We start from the raw sequence: 25,988 nt of genomic DNA, 5'->3' as shown, positions 1-25,988 counted from the left end.
GACACGTGAACAACTGTTTATAATCATGTGAAAGATTACTAGACACACCAGTTATCGTCAGTGGTTTTGGTTGACATCTTTTTTATAAAGGGGAGGAATCATCATTTAACTGAGATCACTTCAGACTGTTTCAGCGTTCATTTTTTTAAACACAACAAGCTTGCATTTTAACCTTTTTGTCCTTGAGTTTGAAACCACCGTGTCTTGTCTTGCGATTATGTTTTTTCTTAAATTGAGCATTCATAAACTGTGTAAATGTCAGCGGTCTGTCTTAGTACTCAGAGAAAACCAACAAGCATTTATTGCTGCTAATGGTCCTACGTGGGTAGAAAGTCCTGCTGACTTGCTTTCTCTTACAGAAGTATTTCACTGCAGGAGAGATGGTCTTTTCATATAACTGAGCTGTCTGTGCAGGAGAAAGACACAGATACTTTTGAAAATGGTGCTACAAGACGAGAGAAAACAGATGAAAAGAGCCGTGGCGTTTACTTTTGCTCAAGAGGTAGAAAACCTATAACGACGAGGATGCACTGAACCGCACCACGCCAATAAACGCTCCTGCTGGCGGGTTGACACTTGATGCGATGCAACTCAGTAACACAATCTTGACTTATATTTGATCAGTGCTGCTTAGTTTTGCTGTTTAATCTCAGTTTTTTGGGCCTCTGTTTTAACAATACAGGAAACAGTATGGCGCCCACTTCCTGTTCACAAACTCTCACTGTTACAGCTAAACAGGGCACTAAAATATGTTTCTAAAAACATATGGATCAATGCAATAATTCTCCCTTATATGACACATTGTTTGACTAGTTGGAAGTTAGTTTGAACTGCTGAAGGAGCAGGTACATCGAAGCGGTTATTATACCTGATGGCATCAGAACAACAAGGAAACGTTCATTAAAGAGACAGTTCACTGCAAATCAAAAATACAAAATTTTCCTCTTACCTGTAGCGCTATCTGTCAGTCTAGATTGTTTTGGTGTGAGTCGCCATGTATTGGAGATATCGGCCGTAGAGATGTCTGCCTTCTCTCCAATATAATGAAACTAGATGGCACTATTTGAAAAACTCAACAGCAATATCCTTAATTCATTTTCCGTAACTGCTTATCCTGTTGGAGGTCGCGGGGGGCTGGAGCCTATCCCAGCTGACACTGGGTGACAGGTCACCAGACTATCACAGGGCTGACACATAGAGACAGACAACCATTCACACTCACATTCACACCTACGGGCAATTTAGAGTCACCAATTAACCTGCATGTCTTTGGACTGTGGGAGGAAGCTGGAGCACCTGGAGGAAACCTGGGTGCTGTGAGGCGACAATGCTAACCACTGCACCACAACATCAATGTCTCTCTCCAGAAATCGTGACCCGCTTACTTAAGATAATCCACAGACCTTGTTGTGAGCACTTTCATGTAGGAACTATTTTCTGTCTACCAAACCAGACTCCCTAACTGTATCACCGCGCAGAAGGAAGAGTGCATCTACTCAGGGACAAGAGGCCCATGCTCGAGATGTAAACATTAATGGCATCCTCCTTGGCTGAGCTACACACTTCCCTCTGCGCAGTGATACGGTTAGCAGGTGTAGTTTGACAGAAAGAAAATTGTTCCTTTCATGAAACTGCTCACAACAAGGTCTGTGGATTATCTTGAGTAACACTGCTGTTGAGTTTTTCACGTTTGTTTTTTTTGCGGTGCTCTGAGCTCCACAAGCTGAGTGTCATCAAGTTCCATTATAGTGGAGAGAAGGCAGACATCTCTACAGCTGATATCTCCAACACTCTGCAAGTCACATCAAAACAATCTAGATTAATAAACAGCACTACAGGTAAGAAGAGGAAAAATATGCACTTTCCCTTTAAGCCAATCAGCCTTTCCCTTCCAAGCATAACATGGCTGGATCACACTGATTTGAGCGATTTAACAAAAACACCAGTGCCATCATGATATGTAATATATTATTATCATACTCTGTCAGGCAGTGTGTGTCTAGTGTTTGAAGTCAACATGCCGTATGTGATGACTGTTGCTTTGTTCGCGTGCTTTATTCTTTTATGTGTGTGTGCTTCATGTGTCCTTCATGTGTGTGCTGTGAAGTCCAGATTTTCATATGTGCTCATATATGTCTGCTCGGTAATGCTTTAACTAGGTTTCCTTTCATGCTTTATGCTCTTACATGTGCTTTGATGTTGTTTTCTCTGCTTTTGTGTGGCTTGTTTCTTTAGAGTAACATTAACCTGCTCAGGAGCTGCTAATGAAAATTAGTCTTTTGATGTTAATGAATGTGTGTTGTCTCTTAAAAATAAATAAATAAGCTAATATTTAAGGAATACTTCACCTACAAAATGGCCGTTTGTAAATCAGTTACTCAACGCTGTGTTACATTGAATTTGTGAGGAAAATTTTGTTCTCACATGCCATGGTGAACGAAGAATCCAAAAACAGAGAACTCTGAAATTTAACTGGACTGTGGAATTACAATAAAAGAGATATGTATATAACAGCAGCAAAACTATATCAAACATCTGTTGACAAACTCTCACAGAAACTGTGCAGTATAATACAAGTCTTATTCATCCAGTCCTATGCTCAGTACTTCCCAGACAGACCGCCCTTTCAGACAGGAAACTGAAATTAAAGTGAAACTCATCTATGATCTCTTCAAAGCCAGACTTTATAGGCAAAACAGTAAATTCACCTTGCTGAACACAGGAGCTGCTGCTCTACCACTGCCTCAATAAGCTAGTTTGTTTGGATTATTGTGTGACTTTGGTGTTTTAAAGCAGTGGTTCCGAACTGGTCCAGATTTCTTTTCAGTCATTAGTTCAAGGTCCACATAGTTTTATATATTCAGTGTCATTCTTACATTTGGCCATGTTGTTGAGTTAGTTTGCTGTCCTGTTAAGTAGCTGTCTGTTAGTCACTCACTCTACAGCAGGAAACAGCACTTCAAAATGAAAGCTCTGCACTGGAAAATCACTGTACTTACAAATAAAGTGTGTTTTTACAAACCTGACACATGTGCAAGTCACCTGCAGTCCATTCTGAATGGATCTGTGACCCACTTTTGGACTGTGACTCACCAGTTAGGAACCACTGTTTTAAAGGGTTAGTTCACATTTACAAAAGTCACACAATGACACAAACAAGGCAGTGGTAGAGCAGCAGGGCTCCGTGCTCATGAGGGTAAAATTACTGCTTTCGTCAATGGAGTCTGGCTTTGAAGAGAGCATAGATAGGTTTCACTTTCAGTTCAGTTCACAGTCAGACTGTTTGTCTGGGGAGTGCTGAGGATACGACTGAAAAAATATGATATTTTGAGTTTATAAGTGGATGATATAGAGTGCTTTCACACCTGCCCTGTTTGGTTCAGTTCAATCGAAGTTTGTTTGCCCCCTCAGTGCGGTTTGTTTGGGCAGGTGTGAACACAACAATCACACTCAGGTGCGCACCAAAATAACCGGACTGAGACCCTCTTGAAGAGGTGGTCTCAGTCTGGTTACAAACGATCTCTGGTGCAGTCTGTTTGTGGTGAGAAGGTGTTCCGACCTGGATGTGAAGCAACTGCAGTCACATGACACATTGTTTGGGTTAAACATGAGCATGTTACAGTCCTGGAGGATTATTAATGTGCACCTCCTCCTGTACTGCCTTAATATGCACATTCAGCACATCCAATGCATCAAAACATTGTTTTCTAGTTGGAGCCGCGCCTCGTTTTCAAACTGTATGGTTTGACTAAAATGAACAATGACAGCAATATAGTCCACGATGAGCAGCGCTAAAATCAACCTGCGTAGTTGTCCCTCCATTGTGACATTAGAAAGTGTCACATTTATCTTGCAAGTGTACTCTTCTTCAACGTTTGCTTTACTTCCTGGATTTTTCCCGCATGGAAATTCTGACCAATCAAGAGCAGCTTTCTCACGGAAGGTAAATGCTGCCGTGAGAACACGAACTAACTCTAGACAATTATACAACTTTGGAAGGAAAATCAGTCCTTAATTCAGACCAAAGGAGACGACTCGAAGTTTAGTTTTGCTGTTGTTAACCATGGACCCTTTCAACTTTAATTCATCAGCTTTTTGATTCTTCGTTCACTGTCAAGGCATGTGAGAAAAGTTTTCTTCACAAACTCAACGTAACTATCATTTAGTGGTTGAAGGTCATTCTTTAAGTGTTATGTTCAGTCTTGTCCCGTCTGCATGCCTTGATTGAGTTAAGTGCCATCAAGTCTCTGATTATTTTTCAGTGTTCTTTCTGAATGTGAGAGAACACGAGGGTGTCAACCGGGAGGTGTGGGATGATAGGATAACAGCAGTTGAGTGGTGAGGAGAAGTGTCACCTCCTGCAGCTCGTCAGACATGGCCACCCGCTGATCGGGCCTTCTCTCCCTCGCCACGCTGCTTTGCTCAGTATGCATCTCTCTCTCCAGCTCCTGCAGACGCCGCTCCACACGAGACGACACCTGCAGACAGTGAGACGGGAGGACGCCTGAGGTCACGCAAACATCACCGGTGCGGGGATGGCAGCAGGATATGATAAATGAGACAACAGGAAATTAAAAGGCTGGGTGACAAAAAGAAATCTGGAAGTAGGACATTCACAATGCAAGAATTCCCTGTCTAATCAGGAAGCATCGCATCCACCTGTAAAAGACAGTTAATACCTTTATCTCCTCACGTTCACAGACGTGACAAGATAAAAAATATTAAACATGTTTGCTGTCATTTGGAGCAGCATACTTGTCACAGTAGTGATGGTTCAGTGAGGGGCCATGTGCCTGGAAATTACACTGAATATTTACTAAAGTTAGACTTCACTGAAGTTACATTTAAAAAAGACGACATCACTTGTCTGTAGCTGTTTTCCGTGCAAAAAAGTAAAATATTTGCATACTGCATGCTTTATACACTAGCTTTTATTCATCAATAACTGTGACGTGACGTCCTTAAATTCAGGATACATCCACTTTTCCTCGGAAGTCCACAAAGCTAAAAGCACACTTGAAGTTGATTGTGAAATGCACTGCTACGACTCACCGAGGCCTGTCTTGGGTTAGTTGTCATGTGCTCTGTGAGGCTCTCCATCGCTCGCCTGGTGTCGATATCAGTCCTATAAAAAACAGACAAATCCAGCAGACTGAAAATATTCGCACATCATAGTTCTCGGCCGTTTTTGAAAAATCCTTTCCCAGGACATCATTGATCAAAATGTGAATGCATAATCTGACACCGCTAAAAATAATGATGCGGCTTCAGATGTTGAAATATAGTGGTGGATCAATTCGGTATGGTCAGCAGCACCAGGGAGGAGAGAGTTTCTAATAACCTGAAAATGTCAAATTCTAATGCATGTTGGGAGAAAGATCTGCTGTCGTTTGACTTTCCAGTACCATCTCTTTAAGCTGCCAATGACACTTTTATCACTTTCTCATCAAGGAGATCTCAAAAACCTGAAAACTGTGCATTGGTTTTCAAACGCAAGCATAAACTTTTAATATACAGTGGATATGAAAAATAAAGATCAATATCCTATACCAGCCCAGTCAGGGCAAAGTTAGTGTAGAAAATAATGAAGAAAACCTGAAGGCAGACCTGAAGAAGACACCACAGAAGAGTCTCCTTGCATTTAGTATGGATTACTGAATCAGTGCGTACTCTATTCATAAAGCCTTCTTCAAACATTCAAACCAAATGCTTCAACATTTTTTGAAGGACATGCAGACTGTGGAAACCAAGGTCATGGAGTGCTTCATTTTAATGATCTTTAAAGGAGGAGGAGGATGTTCAGAAAACGTTATTTTCCTCACACTGTCTGCACTGAAACACCTGTATTCACCCTCTGTCTGAGACACTCCATTTAAGCACCTGTCTCTTAAAACCACCTAAGAAAAAGCCTAGTCTGCTCTAGTCTGGTTGGCCTTTTCAGGTCTTCCCCATCTCTGCACCATCATTGTCGCAGAGGGATGACCATGGATGTAGAAAGAGAACTTGATACAGCTTAAGAGGAAGGGCCACTGAAAGTTGTTCAGTGACGCGTGGAGCCAAAAAAGTTCGACTTCCTGGATGTAAAATTACCCAGATCTTCCCCATCATTGGGCCCATAGAGCAAGTACACAAGAGACTTTATCGGCCGAGCCAGCTAATTCTGGTTTAGCGCTTTGCTAACTTGGACTTTTGAAATGCTATTGGAATAGATTCAATTCTGATAGTGAAACGAGTCTTTTTGCGGTGGCTGTGACGCTCTAAAAATTCATCCGCTGATTTAAGGACGTCTCTTTCCTAATGTTACCCTAATGTAATGTAATTTTAAAAAAAAATGTATTTCTGGGCCCACATCACAAGATGGACCCAGAAGTGGTGATTCCACTGTTTGGCGAATAAAGTCAAATTGGCCAGTGCACTTGCGCTGGGGACCAGGGAATGACTGTAATAAAGTAAAGCAGCACTTTCTATTGTGAAAAATCAACAACAAAAGCTTCTAAACCAAAAATCTTCATAACAGGACAAGCTCCAAGAGGAATGTGATTTAAAATCTGGGAGAAATTTACAACTTCGGCTACCAAGACTGCATGATTCCTTGGCGTTCTTTATCGATTCCTTTATTGACTCCTGATCAATTTTCTGTGTGGGGATAAAAAGTATGACCTCCACAAAACATGTGCGTCAGTGCAACTGTTTTATTATCTCTGAGTCTGAACACTGCAGAAACAGAGCAGCAAAAAAGTGATGCATGTGTCTCAGGTGTGCAAAAGCTCTGCTGTTTAACTGCGTTCTCACTCAAAGAGAAACCTACCAAGCCTGCCTGCATGGTGCTAATGTTATAACAGAGGATATTTACCCTCAGTAACAGATGTGCTGCTCGGTTGGGAAGCAGTAGCGCTCGTGTGTAGAGTGTCAAATACATGGCATTCATAGAATTTAAGCCCAGGTTGCGTAGAAAGGTGTGTCAGCATATCACTGCTGTTTCCACCCTGACTTGAAACTATCATTTTACAGACATTACAAGCAGCACTGCTGCTATCGTTGTTCATGAAATGAAGCCATGCTTTGGACCTTCTTGTTTTAAGCTTCCAGCAGCAGAGACACGAGTTTGACGTAATTGTTTTCCAATGTGCAACTGTCAGAAAAATGCATAATAGGAATTGATAAACTCTGAAGCATTTGATTAAGATTCCAATCTGTAACTGGTTCTCAACTTGAGCTGGTTCTTGATTCCCATCTCTACTTTAAACAATAATCTGTGTGATTATTGTGCAAAATGCCTTTAAAAAAGAGCATGTTCTCATTAGTTTTCGTTTCTGACTTCAAGACAATTAAACAAAAATATCTGAGAATAAACTGTGCGTGTAAGTTGTACAGACGGACAGGCAACTCGTTGACCGGACAGTTCTGGTGATTGTCATCCTGCATCATCAGGACCCACGTGGTGACTGACAGAAGTCTATGCAACACTTTAAGCTTCTGATGTGAACATTTACATTATTTTGTGTCACAAAGAGCTCACGAAGAAATAACTGATTTACGTACTATTGCTATTATTAAACTGCAAATCGACCATGCTATGAGTAATGATCAACAGGTAGAGACGAGACGAAGAGGAGGCGTCGTGTACAACATTGACTCAGGGCTTATTACTGTGAGATCACTGTTTCTCACTTTTTAATGGATTTATTAAATAAGCCCAGCAGTTTTCGCAGCTTTGGACCAGAGCTGGGTGATATGACTTAAAAAGAATAGGCTATATGATATTACATGATACACAATAACCCTAATCCATAATACAATAATACATAATATAATAACAATAAATCAAAGTGAAACCACTGGTGCTTTTATTTTGAAGCACCTGGCTCATCTCAGGGAGGAAGAGTTGATGTTTTTGCTGTGAATTTAAAGCTTCAGCTCAACAGATGTTGGCAGTTAGCATTAAGTTAAACTGTTGTTGCGGCACCTTTAAACTTGAGGATTCACTGTGTTAGTTCACAAACTAACAGCTCTCCAATTCATATAGTATTCATATAGTATTTGCAAGTCGCACTGGTGCTCCATGGTTGCAAAATGTGACTTAACAGTTGCAGCCCCAAGCTGTGCAGGTACAAAAACACTTGTTTGTCTGCTCATCAATCTGATTACGTGAAACTGTAAATGTAGCCCCATTAAAAATGATGGTTTATTCACTGTAAGCTGGAAACATACAAACTGCCCTTTAGCCCAATTATTAATAGTATTTGCAAGTTGCAGCGGTGCTCCATGGTCGCAAAACGTGACTAAATAGTAATGGTGTGGAGCCCTGCATGTAAGACACACGCATCAACTGCTCACACACCATAGCTCAGAAGAAACTGATCTGCATGGGCGTAGGAGTGTGTGTCTTATGTATCATGTTTGTGAGTCTCTTTGTGCGTGTGAGTGTGTGTATGTATAAAAGGAAGAGAGCCATTAGGAGCAAGCAGGAGAACTGAAATGTCACAGGAAACCTCATGCAGGTGGCTTAAAAAACAATGCATACTTGATGTTAGCAATATAGTCATTTTTTATATCCCTCGGGAAACAAGCCGTGATACATCGAGTATACTCAATATATCAGCCGCCCCTACTTCAGACCTATTAATCAGGGAAAGTAAATAACCACACTGCAAATACATGTTAACGTGGTAACAAAATGATCAGCATAAATAAGTTATTAGTATTTATCTACTGAAGTCCGGCTAAAATCCTGTGGTTGGTTCTTTTGCTTTCACACCACAAACGACATGCACCAGAGTCCACTTGGAAGCCAATTGCAACCAAAATTTTCAAGTGGTCTGGGTTTGGTTGTTTGGTCTGCATCAGAGTTTGATTGACAGCTTTCACACCAGCCCAAATGAACCGTAAGTTCATTTTAACCAAACCAAACAAGATAGGTGTGAAAGCACCCTCAAAATCACCTTGTCTTATAATAAATAACAATGACTGGTGTATTCAGTTGTGTACTATGTGCTATGTGTAAACAAAAAAACACTAGTTTTCTGTTCTGATATTCAGACTTTGGCCCTCCCCTCACATACTTATTTCTCCTGAGGATTTCTCTATCCAGGTCATGAGATATTCTTTGCTGGTCACAACGCAGATCCCTCAAGGACTGGTGCAAAGTGTGGACCTGTGTTGGACAGACACAGAATACAAAACATTACACAAAGGTAAAGCAACAAGTTGACTTTCATTTCCTTCACAGAGATGCATGTGCTGCTGCCACTGTGGAGAGCATCATGAAAAAATAAATAAGGACTCCTGAACTCACTGCAGGCCTAAATAATAACATGAGCAATATTTAAATGAAATCTTATCAAGCCCCTTCAGGATTAGCATAACAAATTTCATCTCTGTGTTGTTGACTCAGTGTGCCCTCTTGTGGAAACTTTGTGACACTACATGACAGTAACAAGTGGCACTGATTGGTAGTTGGTGTGTCTGTTCCTTACATCTTCTCCCGAGAGGCTGGCATCCTTGAAGCGAACACCGGCAGACTGAGACCTCCTCCTCCTTCCTGGAGTGCTTGTATAGTCCCTCAGCGGTGATGTAGGGAAGAAACGCTGGCCATCTGAAATAACACATGCACATATGTTGTGAAGTGTTAAAGCAGGAGAGAGAAGCAAACAACACAAACTCACTGTGGGATATTTTCAAGGTGTTATTCTCATGTTCACAGTCATTTTTGCACGTTATTTCTGTGTTATCTGCCTTTATGTTTCATCTAGTTGCAAATGATCCAGAAGTAAGACTGCAGTGAGAAGACAGCTGACAGCAAAATCCTTTCTATCACGCCATACCTGATCCCGAGCAATCCTCCAGGTCACTGGTGTGAAGGGTGGAGGCTGAACCTGAAGCGCTCCGAGCCCCATTGGATCTGCTCAACCTCTGAGTCTGCAGCTGACTGATTGACTCCTCCAGGTTTTCCCTGAGCTGGTGCAGGAACAAAACATCAGACATAAAACTCAGAAAACAGACAATTGTTCAACATCATTAGAAAGCAAAAACAGAACAGATATCCAGAAAAAAATGATGACATCCCTGAAAAGATCTGCAGAAGGAGAAATAAAGGAGACAAAGTTTAAAAAGTTGGTGAAAATAAATGAGGACTGAATTAACAATGAGACAGTGGACTTAAAGATAAATAGCATAACTAGACACTGGTTTGTTATTGTCCTTGAAATGTTGTGCACTGAAGATGTGGATTTATGAAATGCCAACAAAAACACCTCACATAGGCCAGTGTTGCCACTAGAGATGACACAGTATGATTATTCCATGTCACGATTATAGTAATCAAAATTATCATGGTATTGTTAATGTGCTGAAAATAGTACAGATACACACTAAAATCATTTTACCAAGTTTATATTGAATACGCAAATAAAATTAGCAGCACTAAAAATGCACACTGCATGCTGCACCTGCGTCTGGGAGACTTTTGCTAACTTTGGTTGATAATGGACAGTGGTTACCTAGTCTGAGGCTGTTTAGTGGTCGTTTTGGTAAGCAACCGGAACCATGGCGAGAGAGACAGGATCCGGAATTCGATGGATGTGCCTTTCCGTCAAAATAAAAGCACCAAGCTAATAAAAATGTGGTGAAACTTTTTAATTTAAAGAATATAATTTACAAGAAAAGCCCCAAGCCATTAAGTTAACCTTTTTCTTATATTGTATTTAATTGTATTACAAGTTATTGTCTATTTTAGTTGTCTGTTTTATTTAATAGGCACTTGATCGTAGTTTTGTACATTACACCTGTAGTTTGTAAATGCATTTTTTCGATAAAGTTTGGGGCGGTGGGAGCGGAAGAGAGAGGAAAACTGCGTGATGCTCGCCATGTAGCATGCTCTATCAACCACAACAACAACAATATGGCATCGGCAACGTCGCTGCCTGATAATGTTACACCTGTCAAAACGGTTAAAGAGGATGCGACGAGACGATGGTGCGCCAGAATTTAAAGTTTTACTTTGGTGAACACTTTTACTTTGGTGAATTTGGTGAATTCCAGATCCGCTCTCTAGACCGGAACCAGAATCCAGACAAAATTCAGAGTGAATGGAAACCAGGCTCTTCGCCGTACGTGAAGAGCCTGGTGACGCAAGGCTAGTGGTTACCATGAGTTCTTTAAATCGCCGTAATCAAGCATGGTTTCAGTGATAATTAAAATCTGAAGCAGAAATACTAACCGTCTGGGTTTTTTTACCACAGTTTATCATAAAACCAGTAACTGTTTCAGCCATAGTTGACACTGCAGCATTCCCACAACTACTGGGATTCTGTCGATGGTTTCCTAAAACTCCAATTTTATTCAAGTAAAGTAAGTAAATATCAGTACAAGTGTTTTTGTGGTACCACAACATGCATCTGAAACAAATCTGACATCATAGAGTGCAACGGAGAGACCAACGTCGAATCATGTGCATCTTTAAAGGGATAGTTCGGATTTATTTAAGTGGGGTTGTATGAGGTACTTATCCATGGACAGTATATCACATACAGTACACTGATGGACTCAGGAGGGGGTGCCGCCTCGGTTGAAAACGCCACGCTTCAGTGGCCCCTTGAGTGGCGAAAATGAGAGGATGTGCCCTATCAGCTGCCCTCTTGATTAACAAAAACGAGCGGATGACACACTATGACACACTAGCTTCTTGCTCACCAATGGGGCCCCATGTCATGCAGTAGGTGCCCTTTTTTCCTTTTCGCCCCTGCCCCTCAAACATCCTGAGTCCGTCACTGATACAGTAGATGCCAGTCAACACGCCCCCAGTTTGGAGAAGCAGGCTGGAGTCTGACACCAAAGCTAAGCAATGTACTGCTGTGGAGGAGTCAGCAGCAAAATGTATTTTTTAACCACCTAAAAAAAAAATCAATATCAGTGCAAGTGTACGCTATATTAAGAATATTTTCACCACTTAACTTTTCTGTGAGACAGCCCATTCTGACCAGGAAACCATTAGTGGTTTCTGTTCCCCTCTATGCTCTCGTCAAAGCCACCAGACTCCATCAACAAATACAGTAATTGTAGCTCGCTGATCACAGGAGCTGCTGGTCTATCAATACTTAGATCATTTATGTAAAAAAAAAAAAAAAAAGTTTGTGTTATTGTGTGACTTTGTCGAATCAGTGCTAACCCTTTTAGACGTCAAAGTCAAACAATAACGCCTAACCTTGCTAACCGGGTAGACCAGCAGCTCCTGTGTTCAGCAATATTAAATTACTGTTTTTCTCAACGGAGTCTGGCTTTGAAGAGAGAGCAATATAATGGCTTAATTTTCGATATTAAAATCACTGTCTGACATTAAGGTAAAGCAGTGAAAATACTCTCAACATAGCATACACTTAAACTGATATTTTTCTTCTTAGGTCTGACTTTTTTTCTAGGTGGCTAAAATACATTTTGTTGCTACCCCCATCCAAAGCAGTAGATTGCTTAGCTTCGATGTCGGACTCCAGCCTGCTTCTCCAAACCGGGGGTCAACTGACATCTACTGTATGTAATATACTGTCTATGGATAAGTACAACCCATTCAACCCTACTTCAAAAAACTTGGGCCGTATTCACAAACATTCTGAGAACACTCACAGAGAGCTCCTAACTAAGCCTAAAAATTAAAAGTAAGGAGTCGTAGCTTGGGAGTGATTTAGGAAAGTTCTCAGAGCACGTAAGGGACAGAAACATTTACCTTAGTGAGGAGGTGAGGTTGACCGCATTGCTAGGTATGACACATTCTTTTAACAGATGTGATTGGTTGTCATCCAGTGTTTGGAGAATATTACACTGACCTCTTTGTGTTTCCACCATTTTCTCTTCTGATAAAGAAACTCTGAAGCCTCTTAAAAGTCCTCCTCTCTGCTCTGAACAGTTTTTACCTCAGGAGCTCTTTAAAGGTCTGAGATGTTTTGTGAATAACTTTTATCTTTACAGCGTCCTAGTCTGAACTTAAAATTTCGTCACTAGGAGCAACTCTTTGTGAATACAGCCCCTGAACTATCCCCTCAGTGTGTGATAAGATTATAATTAAATCATAATAGATAGAGCAGGTGTCTGACCAGTGTCATGGCTTCAGCCTGGTCATCTGTGTGCTCCCTGTACTGGCCCAGCATCCGGTCTACTTTGGTCAAGTTCCTGCTGGTGTCCTGCCACAGAGAAGAAGCTTTCAGTTAATAATTATTGACAGTTTAGTAACCTATTCAAACTATGAATGAAAATATATAGTAAGTTTCAAATAATGTCAGGTGTCTGTGTCTCACGAGTACCTGTAAGGTGCTCGCCAGTGTGCTGATCTTCTCGGAGATGTCTGCGGCTCGACCATCACCTCCACTCCCACTGGATATGCCCCTGTCCCGGGCAGCTCTGCGGTGGGCTTCACGCCCCCGAGGCCTCTGCCCCCGGGTCCTGTCGTATGAGTCCGACTCACTGGATGTGTTCATAGTTTGGGGACAGGGCGGGTTTACAGTGACAGAGAGGAAAAACGGCCGACTGGGCAAATCTGACGATTAGTGACCAGCACTAGCTCCGTCTGCGGAAAACGTTAACTGTTAACTGTGACGTTAATCAGCTTAACAAACAACCTGGGCTGGTTTAGGACGTTATTAACAACAGATATGTTTGTCATAGCGAGCGGAAATGGGAGCTTTACCATTGTTACCTCAACAACCAGTGGAGACAGGAAGCTATCTGACCAGCAACACGCTACAGCTCAAACTGCCCTCCTCTCCATCAATCACAGTGCTGAGCATTGTTGAAGTGATGCTCCTCCTGATAGCAACAAGTGGCAACTACTATGACCGTTAGCTAGCTAACCCACCGTTAGCCAACTAATTTAGCCGTGTGACATTACCATAAAAACGACAAAACTCCGCACATATCCAGCGGAAACACCGGGAATAAATCCTACCGCTGTGAATACGTTAGAAAAGAGCCGTTGGTTTGCCGCAGAGCGGCTGAAAGCTAACAGAAGAACAGTCCTCAGCTTCACTCTGCTATGGCAACTTGAACTAGCCGCGTCTGAGCAGGAAAACAACAGACCTCAGCGGCCGCAAAGCACGCCGGGAAATGTATGCTGCCCACCGTGGAGCAGTGTGGGAATTCGTTAGCTGTGAACTACATTGTCCAAAGGTTTGCGTTTGCGCCAGAGGAACTACATTGTCCAAAGGTTTGCGTTTGCGCCAGAGTTGCCGCCCGTCAGTTAGAAAAGACAAGACAAGACAAGAGAAGAAAAGAAAAGAAAAGAAAAGAAAAGAAAAGAAAAGAAAAGAATTTAGAAAAATATAATAAAAAAGATAATTATTTATCGGACAAGAAAAATAAAACTGTTAAAAAGAAAAGACAAAATGGATAAGAAAAATAATAATATATGATTACAAGATAAGTAAGAGGAGGACAGTGGTGGTTTTTATTTATTTACTTTTATTCATTTTTTTATTTTGACTCTCCCCAAAGCTAAAAATACTGTGACCTTTGATACACCTGCTCCAATACATGTTACCCTGGTGAAGACTGTCTAATGTTGAAACATGTTGGTCTTTCAATATGAGTAAAGGATCTTTAACTATAATGTGCAACACTCCCCAAATTTTTCTTCATATACGTATCCATATATTGAAATGGACAGTGGTGGAATGTAAGGGACTGTTTTTTATTTATCAGATACGGGGTGGCTAGGGTGTGACTTTGTTTTTTAATTCTCATTATTTATTTTGACCTTCCCAAAGCTGCAAATAATTTTCCGAAACCCTCCCTGAGTGACTAGTGAAAAAATGCATGAGCCTCCCTCCACCTTAAATTAGTTACTGAAATTTTAAAACACTTGATGTTGGAAAGTTAAAAAAGTTGAAAAAGGTTTTTCGCTCTTGTTGTGCATGCTGGTTATTTAGTGCAAATGCTTTCTTTTTAGCCAACTTTTAATTGAGACATGTAGAATAAAGTTGATGAAATATTAATATTTTAGGCTCAGATTTGGTTACACGTTTTTCTAACAGGAGCTTTTGTTGCACAGTGTTCCCAGGGACTGTTGTAAATATAAAAATCCAACGATTATTTCTGTTTTTACAGTTTCTGATTATGATAAATGGTGTAATTTAATGGTGTCATTTTTAAATACAACATGCACAGATGGGTTTGGAAGGCATGTTTTCTTCAAGAATAGGCAGTAAAATAATTTTTATGCCCCTCCTTAAGTCAAAATAAAAAAAAACATAAATCCCTGCCCAGTGCTAAAAAACATAACTTGACATGCCTCCCTCTTATTGACTACACCCCCTCCCCCCTCATAGGTAACTAACAGTCCCTAACTGAGTACATTTACTCAAGTACTGGACTTACCTTTAAATTTGAGGTACTTGTACTTTACCTGAGTATTTTAATCTTAAGCCACTTTATACCTCTACTTCATTACACATCAAAAGGAAATACTGTACTTTTTACTTCACTACAATTTAGTAACTTGAGTCACTAGTCACAAAGGGCAGCTGAAACAGTCAGGTGATTGACCAGTTCACAGGAAACTGACTGGCAACTATTCTGATAATCATTTAGGTCACTTTAGGGTCCAGCTTCTCAAATATGAGGATCTGTGTATTATTTTAACTAATTTAATTGATTAAATAGATTTTCTGCATTTTTACTTTTTATATTTTAAGTTCATTTTCCTGATTGTACTTTTTTTAAAATCATTTTTACATACTTTTAATCAAGTAACATTTTCAATGTAGGACTTTTACTTTTAAAAGAATATTTTTACGGTGTCATATCAGCAGTATTAATTAACTAAAGGATCTGAATGTCTCCTTCACCACTGGAAATGGACATTTTATGTTAACTGACTATAGTACATAATACATAGGACACAGATAAATTTAGGGACTGTTCATTACTTATGAGAGGGGAGGGGTGATGGAAAAAGGGGGAAGCATGCCAGATACATTTTTTAAGCAATGGAGGGACTTAAGTTTTTTATTTTGGCTTAAGGGAGGGACATAAAACTGTAAAGGGTTGTATTTTGTATTAATTTTACTGCCAGTTTTTAAAGGAAATATGCATTTGGAGGGCATGTTTTCTTAATAAATCTCCAAAATTGCCTCTTATGAATCTATGCTAACCAGGATGAGTAACTGTGCTCAAGGACCAATCTGGGGGGATTTTTGGAATTATTTTACATTGTCCGGGGGCCTGGAAGTGTGATTTTTGTTTTGTCTTGCCCTGCCTATTTTTTTGTTTTTATTTTTATATCCCTTTTAATATAAATTATTATGACTGTTAATCTTAATGTGTTTATGTATTCAGATTTAATTGTATTATTTTGATTGTTTTTTTGGCCGATTGAGACTGGTGCTGTACCCCCTCTTGTCTTTTCTTATTTTTGTTCGTCAAGACTGAATGTCTCAGTTGACATGTAGAATCGTCGTGTACCACCCTAACCAAAATCAAAAAAAAATTGAATCAGATAAAATAAATCTCCAAAATGACTCCATTTATCACAGCTAGATTCTGTAAAGACAAGAAAATAATCATTGGATTTTCACATTTCCAACAGGCCTCAGAACACCTCAGCTGAACAAGACAAAAAACAAATTCATCAAAATCACTTTATTCTACATCTTATCTAAAGTTTGGCCAAAAATAAAACGTGCACCACAAGAGTGAAAAACCAAGGCTTTATTTCAACTCGAAAATACTGTCTTCAATTTTTCAATTTTCAAACCTCAAAGGGGAAGTTTTTCAAATCTACTAATTCATTTATGGTGGAGGGAGGGTCGTGCATGTTCCACCAGTCACTCAGGGAGGCTCAAGGGAAAATATTTGTAGCTTTGAGGAGGGTAAAAAAAAAAAGTCACACCTCAGCCACCCCCCTCCTGTGACAAGTACAGAACAGTCCCTCAGAGAAATACACTGGAATAAACAGTTTACCAAAACTTTACTGTAAAGAAAAGACTACAAAAACACACGACTCAAGAGGAAAAAGACCAGGAGAGAAAATATTCTCGAGTCCAACACAAGAGTGCCTCAGAAGTCCACCCTCCCCTCAAGTTGAAGACCACCTCCAACCCCACCACAGAGCTGCAGCTGTCTGTACAGCATCTCCACCTTCACAGAGACTCCCGGGGCCCTGCAGACAAACTGAGCCCAACACTCTGCACCTGAGGATTATTCACCACACACCAGACTGGCCTGCTTAAAAACTGATGCAAACACTTGTTGTTGTGGACATCAAGAGGACTGTCGAGAAGTGAGTGCAGGATATTTGGAGCAGCGCTCAGCATGCAGGTGATAACATGCGCGCTGTTGACGCTCGTCACTCTGCCCATCAGCGGCGCGTCGGAGGCTGCTGACTCCTGCCCTGCTGTGTGCGAGTGCATGGAGTGGGAGACTCACACCATCTCCTGCCTTGACATTGATATTCTCCCCAGGTTTCCAGCAAGCACGGAGACACTGTAAGTAGGCGTCAAAACGCATCTGTAAAAGAGATTCTGCTGTGCTTTTTTGCTTCATGCGTTTTGAATGTAAAGTGCTCTTAACCCCGAGGAAAAATCATTATGATATCATGAATATTCCTTCAAAGTGTTCCCACAGGGACTCAGAGGCTGCCTGTGAAGTTAAGTAGTTACTCCTTTTTAAGGTCTTATTTTTACTCTATTATATGAAGCCTGTGACTAACGAGCTCTAAAGCTGGCAGTGTGACTTTTATGCTTGATTTGGTGTAAAATATATAAAGAAACACTAAAGTTGTAAATAATAATAATGTTTAAAGACTGTAATTAATTTATCTGCACCATGTTTTACTTATAAATAATATAATACGAAGCAGGTATGTAACTGAAGAGGTTAAAAGGCAACCTACATTTCCTAAATATAAAGTTAATTTCTCTTCAACTGCCTATTTTTTATTTATTTTATCTTATTTATAAGGACAATGCACATTAACTGACATTTCTGTGAATGTGCCAGTGTCAGCCAGCTGGCTAATTTTCAACTGCAGTCCTTTAACAAGATGTTATGATACCAATGAAAGGATAAAATTCACAGGACAGTTCACGCACATTTGTGGTTTGCTCAGATTTAATTCACCTCTTACGTTGTCACTGAAAGTTTAACTGTAATACCTAACACGTTGATGGAAGGGTAGATGGATTGACAGACAGTGACAGAGAGAAAGAGAAGGAATCAGGAATGTGCAGAAAGTTGCATGTTCACCCTGCAGAGAGAAACTGTGCAAAATAAGAAAGATGATTTTCAGTGTCTGATTAAAACTCACTATATCAAATTTTCCATGTTATGTGGGTGACCGAGACATAACATGAACTAAGCCCCCATCTTCCCCAAGTCCCAAGCGGCCACATGAACCAACTGTGCAAACAATCTGATTTATCTGCAATTATATACCGACACACTAGTATATTACTAACAATTTAGAGAGAGCTGGAGCCAAAACAACTACCTAAAATACCTTTAACTTAACGACCAAATCTAACCTGAAGAAATAAAAGCAGCCAAAATACACTCACTGACCTCCCTCGCTAAATAGTTGAAAACAAAGTTAACAAAATCTCCTGCTACCTCTGGAAGAACCAACCAGGACACAATCTTTAGGTGACAAACACAGCTGCTCATTCAGCTTATATATATAAATATACACTATATGTAGTGAAGTGGAATCACAATGCACTCACTCCCCTTTCCAAGAACAAAAAGTCTTTCCAGTAACATTTAAATGACTGTATAATATTACTGCCAGCTCAGGCTGCAACCGATGATTACTTTCATTAGTTATGTTCTGTTGATTATTTTTTCAAATAATTTCAAAAGACAGAAAATTGTGCTCCCCTGCATGATTTTAAGAGCTTGATATGGCATCTCAAAGTTGCTTGTTTTGTCCTCCAAATGCCCCAAAATCCAAAATTTGCAGTGTGAAGGGTGGAAAAGCAGTAAGTTGTTTTCAAGGCTTTATCATCTTTCACTCACACTGATGACGAATCCAACATAAAAAGCTTGTTAATGTGCTGTTGGGGAAACATTGTGTTGTTTATGAGTCTTATTAGCAGTGGGCAAAAAAATAAAATAAAATAAATGGATCTAACTAATAGCAGATTTGTGTGCAATCTGTCGTCTTGTTATCCGAGACCCCGAAGACTCTGTCAAGAATCCTGAGAGCCGACATGATGTAATATGTCAGGGTCACCTCTGAAAAATGTAGCGGGGCTTTTACACTTCCTAAATTGCTTAAGTACAGGGCAAAAATTATGCAACAGAGAGCGACCAGTTTGCCATGGCCTTGAGTGATGGAAACACATGCCCTTCAGAGGGATGTGTGGAAACACAGAACGGGAAGACTCAGAGAGGCTATTTCCATTTAAATTAGCATTCTTGAGTGATACATCAGATGTTACTGTTACATCTTATTAACTGAACTTCTGCTGATGTTGTGAAAATAAATGGTCTCGTCCTAGAATTTAAAAAACAGTTCTCACTGTTTCTCTTGTGCAAAATTCCTGAAAAGCACTGATGTAGGGCGCAGCGATGATCATTTATCTAAAACTGCACGCTGTTATGATAATCATCATTCCTTTCCTACAGTTTATTGGAACATCCCTCTGTATTCCAATCCCAAATCCCCACTTTGCATCGCCTCCAACAGCACCCATCACATAACATTATCTCCCGATCACTGCCCCAATTCTCTTGACTATGTGCCCCGATGTCCCCTACGATTTCCTCACATTCCTGCCCAGCGTTTACCCAGAGCTCTCCAAGAGGATAGAGACATGAATGCATGCCACCAAGCAGTGGATCGTCACCCCTCCTGATAAAAATATCTGCCAAATAAGCCCAAAATAGACGGTGTACTGACTGGGATGTTCTAGCAGATGAGGCGTGAGGGAGTTTGATTTTGTTGTACAAACACTGAGTGACCCTCCTGCCCGGGGTCAGGAGGGCCAGGCTGAGACGTACTAACGGTACATGTCCACAGGGGTGTGTTTGGACACGAGGGGTTGCACAACGTCCCATTATTGGAAGCTTGATGGGCCTGTCAGTAAGTGGTCAGAATCAAAACCAGAACAACATGGCTGCCCGTTTGGAAACTTTCTCATTCTACAAAAATAGTTAACCGAAATGTTCTGATAAAAACATCTGAGGTAAGAAATAAGCCACGCAGCTGCTGAATCTATCTTCATTTTATATCAACAGTTAGTTTTAAAGTTTTTTGCAGAGTTGGAAAGTTGCGCTGGATGCCCCTGATTTGGATAAAGTAGCCTGCAAATGAGGAGCGGCCAACATGACGTGCCATCTCTCAAAACACGTAGCGCTGCACAACTGTGTACATACAATGAAAGGGAGGCGTGGAAATGATGGATCCTGTGTGCACGTAGCTTACAAAGATAGATGCTTGACTTTGTTTTGGCAGGGTACAAATGTAACTTGGTAATTTTGTTGTTCCCAGCGACTGTCTCAACCATAGACTGTTTATAAAGATGGATGACGCCTCTCTTCTTACTCCCACTGTGCAAAAATGAAGCTAAAAGATCCCTGATATGGCTGCTGCCATCTTGTGCTAGTGATGTAATTTGGAGCCAGAGTCTGTGGAGAAGGGATCTACTGATCTTGAGCACTCAAAAGCTGTCGATCATGACGTCACACCCCCTTTTTACACCATCAAAACTAACTAAAACTTATCAGAAAAACAATACTTTAACTGAAAGAAGTGTGATAAAAACAACCTAAAATGACAGAACCATCTTTGGGAAGAGTTTATTTGCTGTGTACTTTGAGTTTTTAATTTGGTTCATGTCCCTTTCGCTAACATGGAAGGGGCGGGGTTTATGGGGTATACTGCAGCCAGCCACCGGGGGGTAATCCAGGTGTTTTGGCTTCACTTTTATGGAGCGGTCATGTCGTCCATCTTTATTATATGGTCATAGTGTTTGTTTTGTCCCTGGCCCCTGTTGAAACTTCAGGTTAAAATAGCATGACAAAAAAATCAACCATTTAGGAAGTATTACCTGCTTCTTGAGTAACATGACAAGATCAATACCATCTCCTATTTATGAAGCATGACACCGGTTAGCTTAGCTGACAACTATTTGCTGTTTAAAGATGTGGAATAATAGAGTGCAGCAGAAATGAATCCTAAGTCTGGCAATGAGTTAGCATTTCAGTGCTCCTGGTTCTCTTGTCTGAAGTCAGTGGGTTTTTGAAATAAGGATGCTTCTTTTCAAGGATGCTTGAAACAACGTTTGTGGTTAACTCAAGCTTAGGAGACTTTCATGTTTTGTTCTACGTCATAGGACAATACATCAGTAAATACCCCACTGATACATTTTTAAGCTTTTACGATGACGACAATTGCTAACAAGTCGCTAAATGAGACTTGGCTATATAACCTCGCTGTGGTGGCAAAGTACAGTCATGCAACCTTGGTGTCATTTGTTTATAGCCTAACATTAACTTTTTACATCTTGCAATTGTGTTTACACTGCGCAAATCATAAATATGGTGCTTTTATTTGTGGAGATTTTGCGTCATCATGCCGACTGTGCCAAACACAGCTTTACAGCCTTGTTGTGGTTGCTACGCTGAAGTTATGCTGCCGTGGTGTAGTTCATTAATTACGGAAGCATATTGCGTTCACTTGACAAATAAAAAAAAAAATCTGTTTTATTGAGTAATTTTTTCTGTTTTTCGGAATAATTTTTTTATTTTTCTGTTTTTCGTGGTAATTTTTTTACACTGGGAGATAAGGTGCCTGCGTTAAGTCGACAAACTAATGATAACGCCATCTATATGACTTAAAGACAAGAGTATCTCCCAGTGTCTCAAACCCAAAACAAAGTAAAACTGGATTAAGCTAAACAAGCGGGTCATGTTTGCTTCCATTATATCGAGCTCTCAAGAAAGGAATGAAAGCGTCTGTTGTTCTATTGCTCTCTTAACTCAGAAAAAAATACTCAGAAAAACAAAAAAAATTAGCCTGAAAAACAAAAATAAAATACCACAAAAAACAGAAACAAAATTACACTGAAAAACAGAAAAATAAAAAAAAATTACACCGAAAAACAGAAAAAATTACTCAATAAAACAGTTTTTTTTTTATTTGCCAAGTGAACGCAATACGCTTCCATTATTAATAACAAAACATTGGCTATTTACTCTTTGCGATTGCATGTATGCTTAAAAAATCATAAAAGTGGAGTTAATTTGTGAAGACTATCCTGCTGAAAAAACATGTAAGTATAATAACTTTTGTTTGCCACAGAGCTTATTTTCTGCAATAACTAAAATCCAATGGAAAAATCCCATTGGATTTTTGATAAAGGAACCAGGGGGGCTCTAACTTCTGAGTTGGCCTTCTCTTTGTTGTGGTAGATTGTCTGACCACGTGTGCGAGTTAGTGCATGTGAGGCTAGCCACTGACAGTGCTAACAGAGCAGCAGCAATGCTAACAAAGCTAACAGTGATAACTGGGGCAACACATTCTCACTCCGAACGCGTCACATATACCACCGGCTCGGTAATCACCGCCACCCTGCACTGTGCTCATACAACAGTTACTGCTGATATCTGGACGGTGGTGGTGCGGAAGCGTACTGCCCACCCTCTGGTTCCCTCCCAGTGAGCCCAGTCTCACTGCAAAGTCTTTGAAATACGGCGCTTGGGCAGTGACTTACGGCGTTTGAAACCAACGAAAAAGGCGTCTTTACTTATACACTCATTTTGAAAATGCCACATTACGGGCAAACATTGTTTGCACTAATTCTTTTATTAACATAATAGTTTAGTTAGAAATTCTTTTGTGGAGGAGAACATGTAAAAGTTCTATTCACAAAACAATGTGAATGCAAAACAGACGTCTGTGCGTGTCTGTGTGTGAGTGTACATATGTGGGTACTTAGAGTTTGGAGTCCTTTGAGAGTGTGTGTGTGTGTGTGTGTGTTGTGCAGGTTACTCCATGTGTCACTGGGAGTCAGAGAGGTGGAAAGGAAAGCACAGACGCTTAAAAGACTGCGTAGCGTGACTCCCGACTACGTCTGGACGATGCATTCAAATACAATATTTACCTTTTTACAGCACATTTCTCAAACACCCGGTGAGCTCCATTTGAGAATAATTAGGAGGGGAAAAAAGACTTCAAGGGAAAGGGGGGGAAAAACACAGCAGTTCCAGTCTTTCAAAAACCTCAGAAATTTTGGATTGGGTTTTAAACATGTGATAACTCGAGATACTCGTCGTCCCTCGACCTCTCGTCTAATAAAACCGACTGTAGAGTGAAGTCCTGATGCTGTTTCCTGAATGGTTACAGATGAGCACTGGGATTAATTGTAAAATAAGAAGTGGGACGTCGAACATGATGAGCTGTAGCTGAGATTGCTGGAAATACTGACAGTTTCCCAGCTATTAATTTGTACCAAAGGATCATGGGATGGAAATTTTCCTACTATTACTTCACATTCTGTAGTAATTACCCCAGATATTTATGAGAAAACAAATGTAATCTTTTATAAACCCCAGAATAAAACTGATTTGAAGGGAAAATCATTGTGCACAACCACCGCCATCAGAACAGTTAAAAAATAAAATAAAAAGTAACTCTGTATTAAGGATCTTTATAGAGACAGAATTTCTACGCGGTAAGTGTTTACACTGAATCACTCTGGAGGTTGAAATGTGCAGCAGAATATGTAAGTGGCCCTCTCCACCAGTCACCACAGACCATTACACATCAAAATAAAACAGAGCCCATAGTAAACACAGCGACGCTGTCGGCCCAACGCAGACAATATTAGGAATTATGTGGCTTCTCCCCACTTCAAACTCAATTCCCAACCTGTTTGTTTTCTCGGGTTTCTATCCAAAATGACAAATTGGGGGAGTAATTTTCTCCTCAGGCCTCCGAGATGGGCTCATTGGTCTTCTCCACGCGCTCCTGAGAGAAAATGTGAGCTGGTTATTTGGGTTTCAGCGCGAAACAGTGCGGTTCTGACAGGGGTGTTTGGTGTCAGGGTCTGCTCTGTGTCCCCTTGTTTGTTTGAGTTTGTCAAAGCGTGTGCAGGGTGCTGTGCTCCCGTGTCTACTGACTGACCAACCCCCCCCCCCCCATGAGAGCGTGATTCAGACTCATGGGCCAGATCTCAGGCTCTGAATTAGTCTATTGTTCCCCTGATGAACCAAAGGTGCGTGAAGATGGTGGCTTTGGCTGAGTCCCTTATTCATACGTGTTTCCAAATGGATGCATGTGTTGTTACCAGCTGAGACAGGATGTAGTGGTACAAACTCTGGGTGTGCATCCCTCTGCAGGGTGGCCCTGACGTACAACATGACATCAACACATGTGGCTATCATCTTCATCTCTTTCTTCTACGAAGATGTTGTGATTTCTAAATGCACCACAACAAAATCTGCAGCGTGATCACATGAAACAAAAAACACATTTTGACTGGAAATGCCAACAAGGTACTCTTAAAGTCAGACATGTTGGGAGATACATTTATCTGATTCTGTTGCGTGCAGTTATACGAGATGATCAATACCACCCTCGTTTACCAACTAAATATGACGCCAAATGCTCAAGTGTTATCACTAATTGAATGGGTGTTATCAGTGGTTATCAGTGGTTCTCAGCCTCATAGGTACGGGTTAAAAGGTACCTGCTACACCTAGTAGGAGGTCCAGAAGGTCCTTATCCAACACAGTCTCACTCCGAAGTTGTCGAAATGCAGTGACTACCTGCATCAGACTCCAACAAAAAAAGCCATCCTCTTACATGGGCATGATACGTGGCCCGTCACTCTTATAGTTTAACAGTGCCCAGTGGCGTCAGGGGGAACGAGGCGGGATGAGAACGAAGGTTAGGGTGGCAAAGTCTGAGTAGGGCTGGCGGGAAGGGTGGTTGATGGGTCCAACAAACACCGACTTTCACCCGAGAGAGCATTGTTCGTGTCCCCTAAGACTATAAAGCCAAACCCTGTTCTTTTTTCCTAAACCTTACCACTTGCTTTTGTTGTTGAAGGAAAAAAACTAAACTGGCAGTTGTACCAACGTAGTGCTTTTATTTTGAAAGAGACTGTATGTGAGCAGTACATTTCTTGTGAAAACAGAGGTGTATTTTGAAAGAACACAATGCATGTAACAGGCAGAACTTGACACGGTGTCCCAGAACGTCAACAACCAACGCATCCAGGGTACCTTTCACGTCGTATTGTCCATGACCGAGCGTCGATATGAGACGAGGTCGGCTGTCAGGCAGTCCAGTCGCCAGAAGGAAATGTTGGTATTGTACATTTCGTCAAACCATGGACACGTCACATTTGCATGTTTCATATGTATCATATAAACATTTTTAAAGTGACATAGTTCCGATTACATTTAAATGAGCTGACTTTTACCCCTTCTCCACCAAAATTGGTGCATGTACGCAAGTTTTTTAACACCGGAAAAACCCCTAAAAATAAGCTATAGACTCCTTTCCCATTGTTGTTAGACCAGAGCTGCTTACATGGCTCAGCAGCAGATGTGTATTCCTTCAGCTGACACTGGGCAAAAGGCAGGGTACACCTTGAACAGGTCGTCAGACTATCACAACCATTTACGCTCACATTTACATCTACGGGCAATTTAGAGTCACCTGTTAACCTGCATGTCTTTGGACTGTGGGAGGAAGCTGGAGCACCTGGAGGAAACCCACGCTGACACAGGGAGAACATGCAAACTCCACACAGAGGGGCTCCCCCACCCTGGGTTCAAACCAGGAACCCTCTTGCTGTGAGGCAACAATGCTAACCACTGCACCACTGTGCCACTCACAAAGGACAAGTATTTTTGAAATTCTTAGATTTTTGAAATCTTGAACAATTTCCTCTCCTTTTATGCAAAAACTTGCAGCAAGCTAAAATGTTTGACATGTGGGTAAAATGTAGGAATATGGATTAGATCCCTTAACCCTTGGTTTTACAGCGTAACTG

At 40.8% G+C, this 25,988-nt stretch overlaps 2 protein-coding genes across 3 annotated transcripts in view; one reads left to right on the top strand and one right to left on the bottom strand.

Moving 5' to 3' along the window:
* Positions 1-14,079, bottom strand: part of LOC126398416 (centrosomal protein of 128 kDa) — a 78,870-nt gene extending 64,791 nt beyond the window's left edge. The window contains exons 1-8 of one of the 2 annotated variants that reach the window (XM_050057734.1): positions 13,676-14,079; positions 13,293-13,555; positions 13,086-13,172; positions 9,825-9,957; positions 9,477-9,595; positions 9,063-9,154; positions 5,053-5,125; positions 4,356-4,478 (exon numbers count right to left, since the gene is read on the bottom strand). In XM_050057734.1, the coding sequence (XP_049913691.1) occupies positions 4,356-4,478; positions 5,053-5,125; positions 9,063-9,154; positions 9,477-9,595; positions 9,825-9,957; positions 13,086-13,172; positions 13,293-13,466 (801 nt within the window). In that variant the 5' untranslated portion in view covers positions 13,467-13,555; positions 13,676-14,079. Of the gene's footprint in view, positions 1-4,355; positions 4,479-5,052; positions 5,126-9,062; positions 9,155-9,476; positions 9,596-9,824; positions 9,958-13,085; positions 13,173-13,292 lie in introns of both variants that reach the window. The other variant, XM_050057735.1, reaches the window with a different exon arrangement.
* Positions 14,080-17,199: 3,120 nt separating this feature from the next.
* Positions 17,200-25,988, top strand: part of tshr (thyroid stimulating hormone receptor) — a 30,455-nt gene continuing 21,666 nt past the window's right edge. The window contains exon 1 of the mRNA XM_050057736.1: positions 17,200-17,468. Coding sequence (XP_049913693.1) covers positions 17,296-17,468 — 173 coding nt within the window. The 5' untranslated portion in view covers positions 17,200-17,295. The remainder of the gene's footprint in view (positions 17,469-25,988) is intronic.

This window comes from Epinephelus moara, chromosome 12 (assembly GCF_006386435.1).
Source record: "Epinephelus moara isolate mb chromosome 12, YSFRI_EMoa_1.0, whole genome shotgun sequence".
In the NCBI taxonomy this organism is placed as follows: Eukaryota; Metazoa; Chordata; class Actinopteri; order Perciformes; family Serranidae; genus Epinephelus; species Epinephelus moara.
The sequence above is the reverse complement of the archived record's forward strand: the minus strand, read 5'-3'. Positions and strand labels throughout refer to the sequence as shown.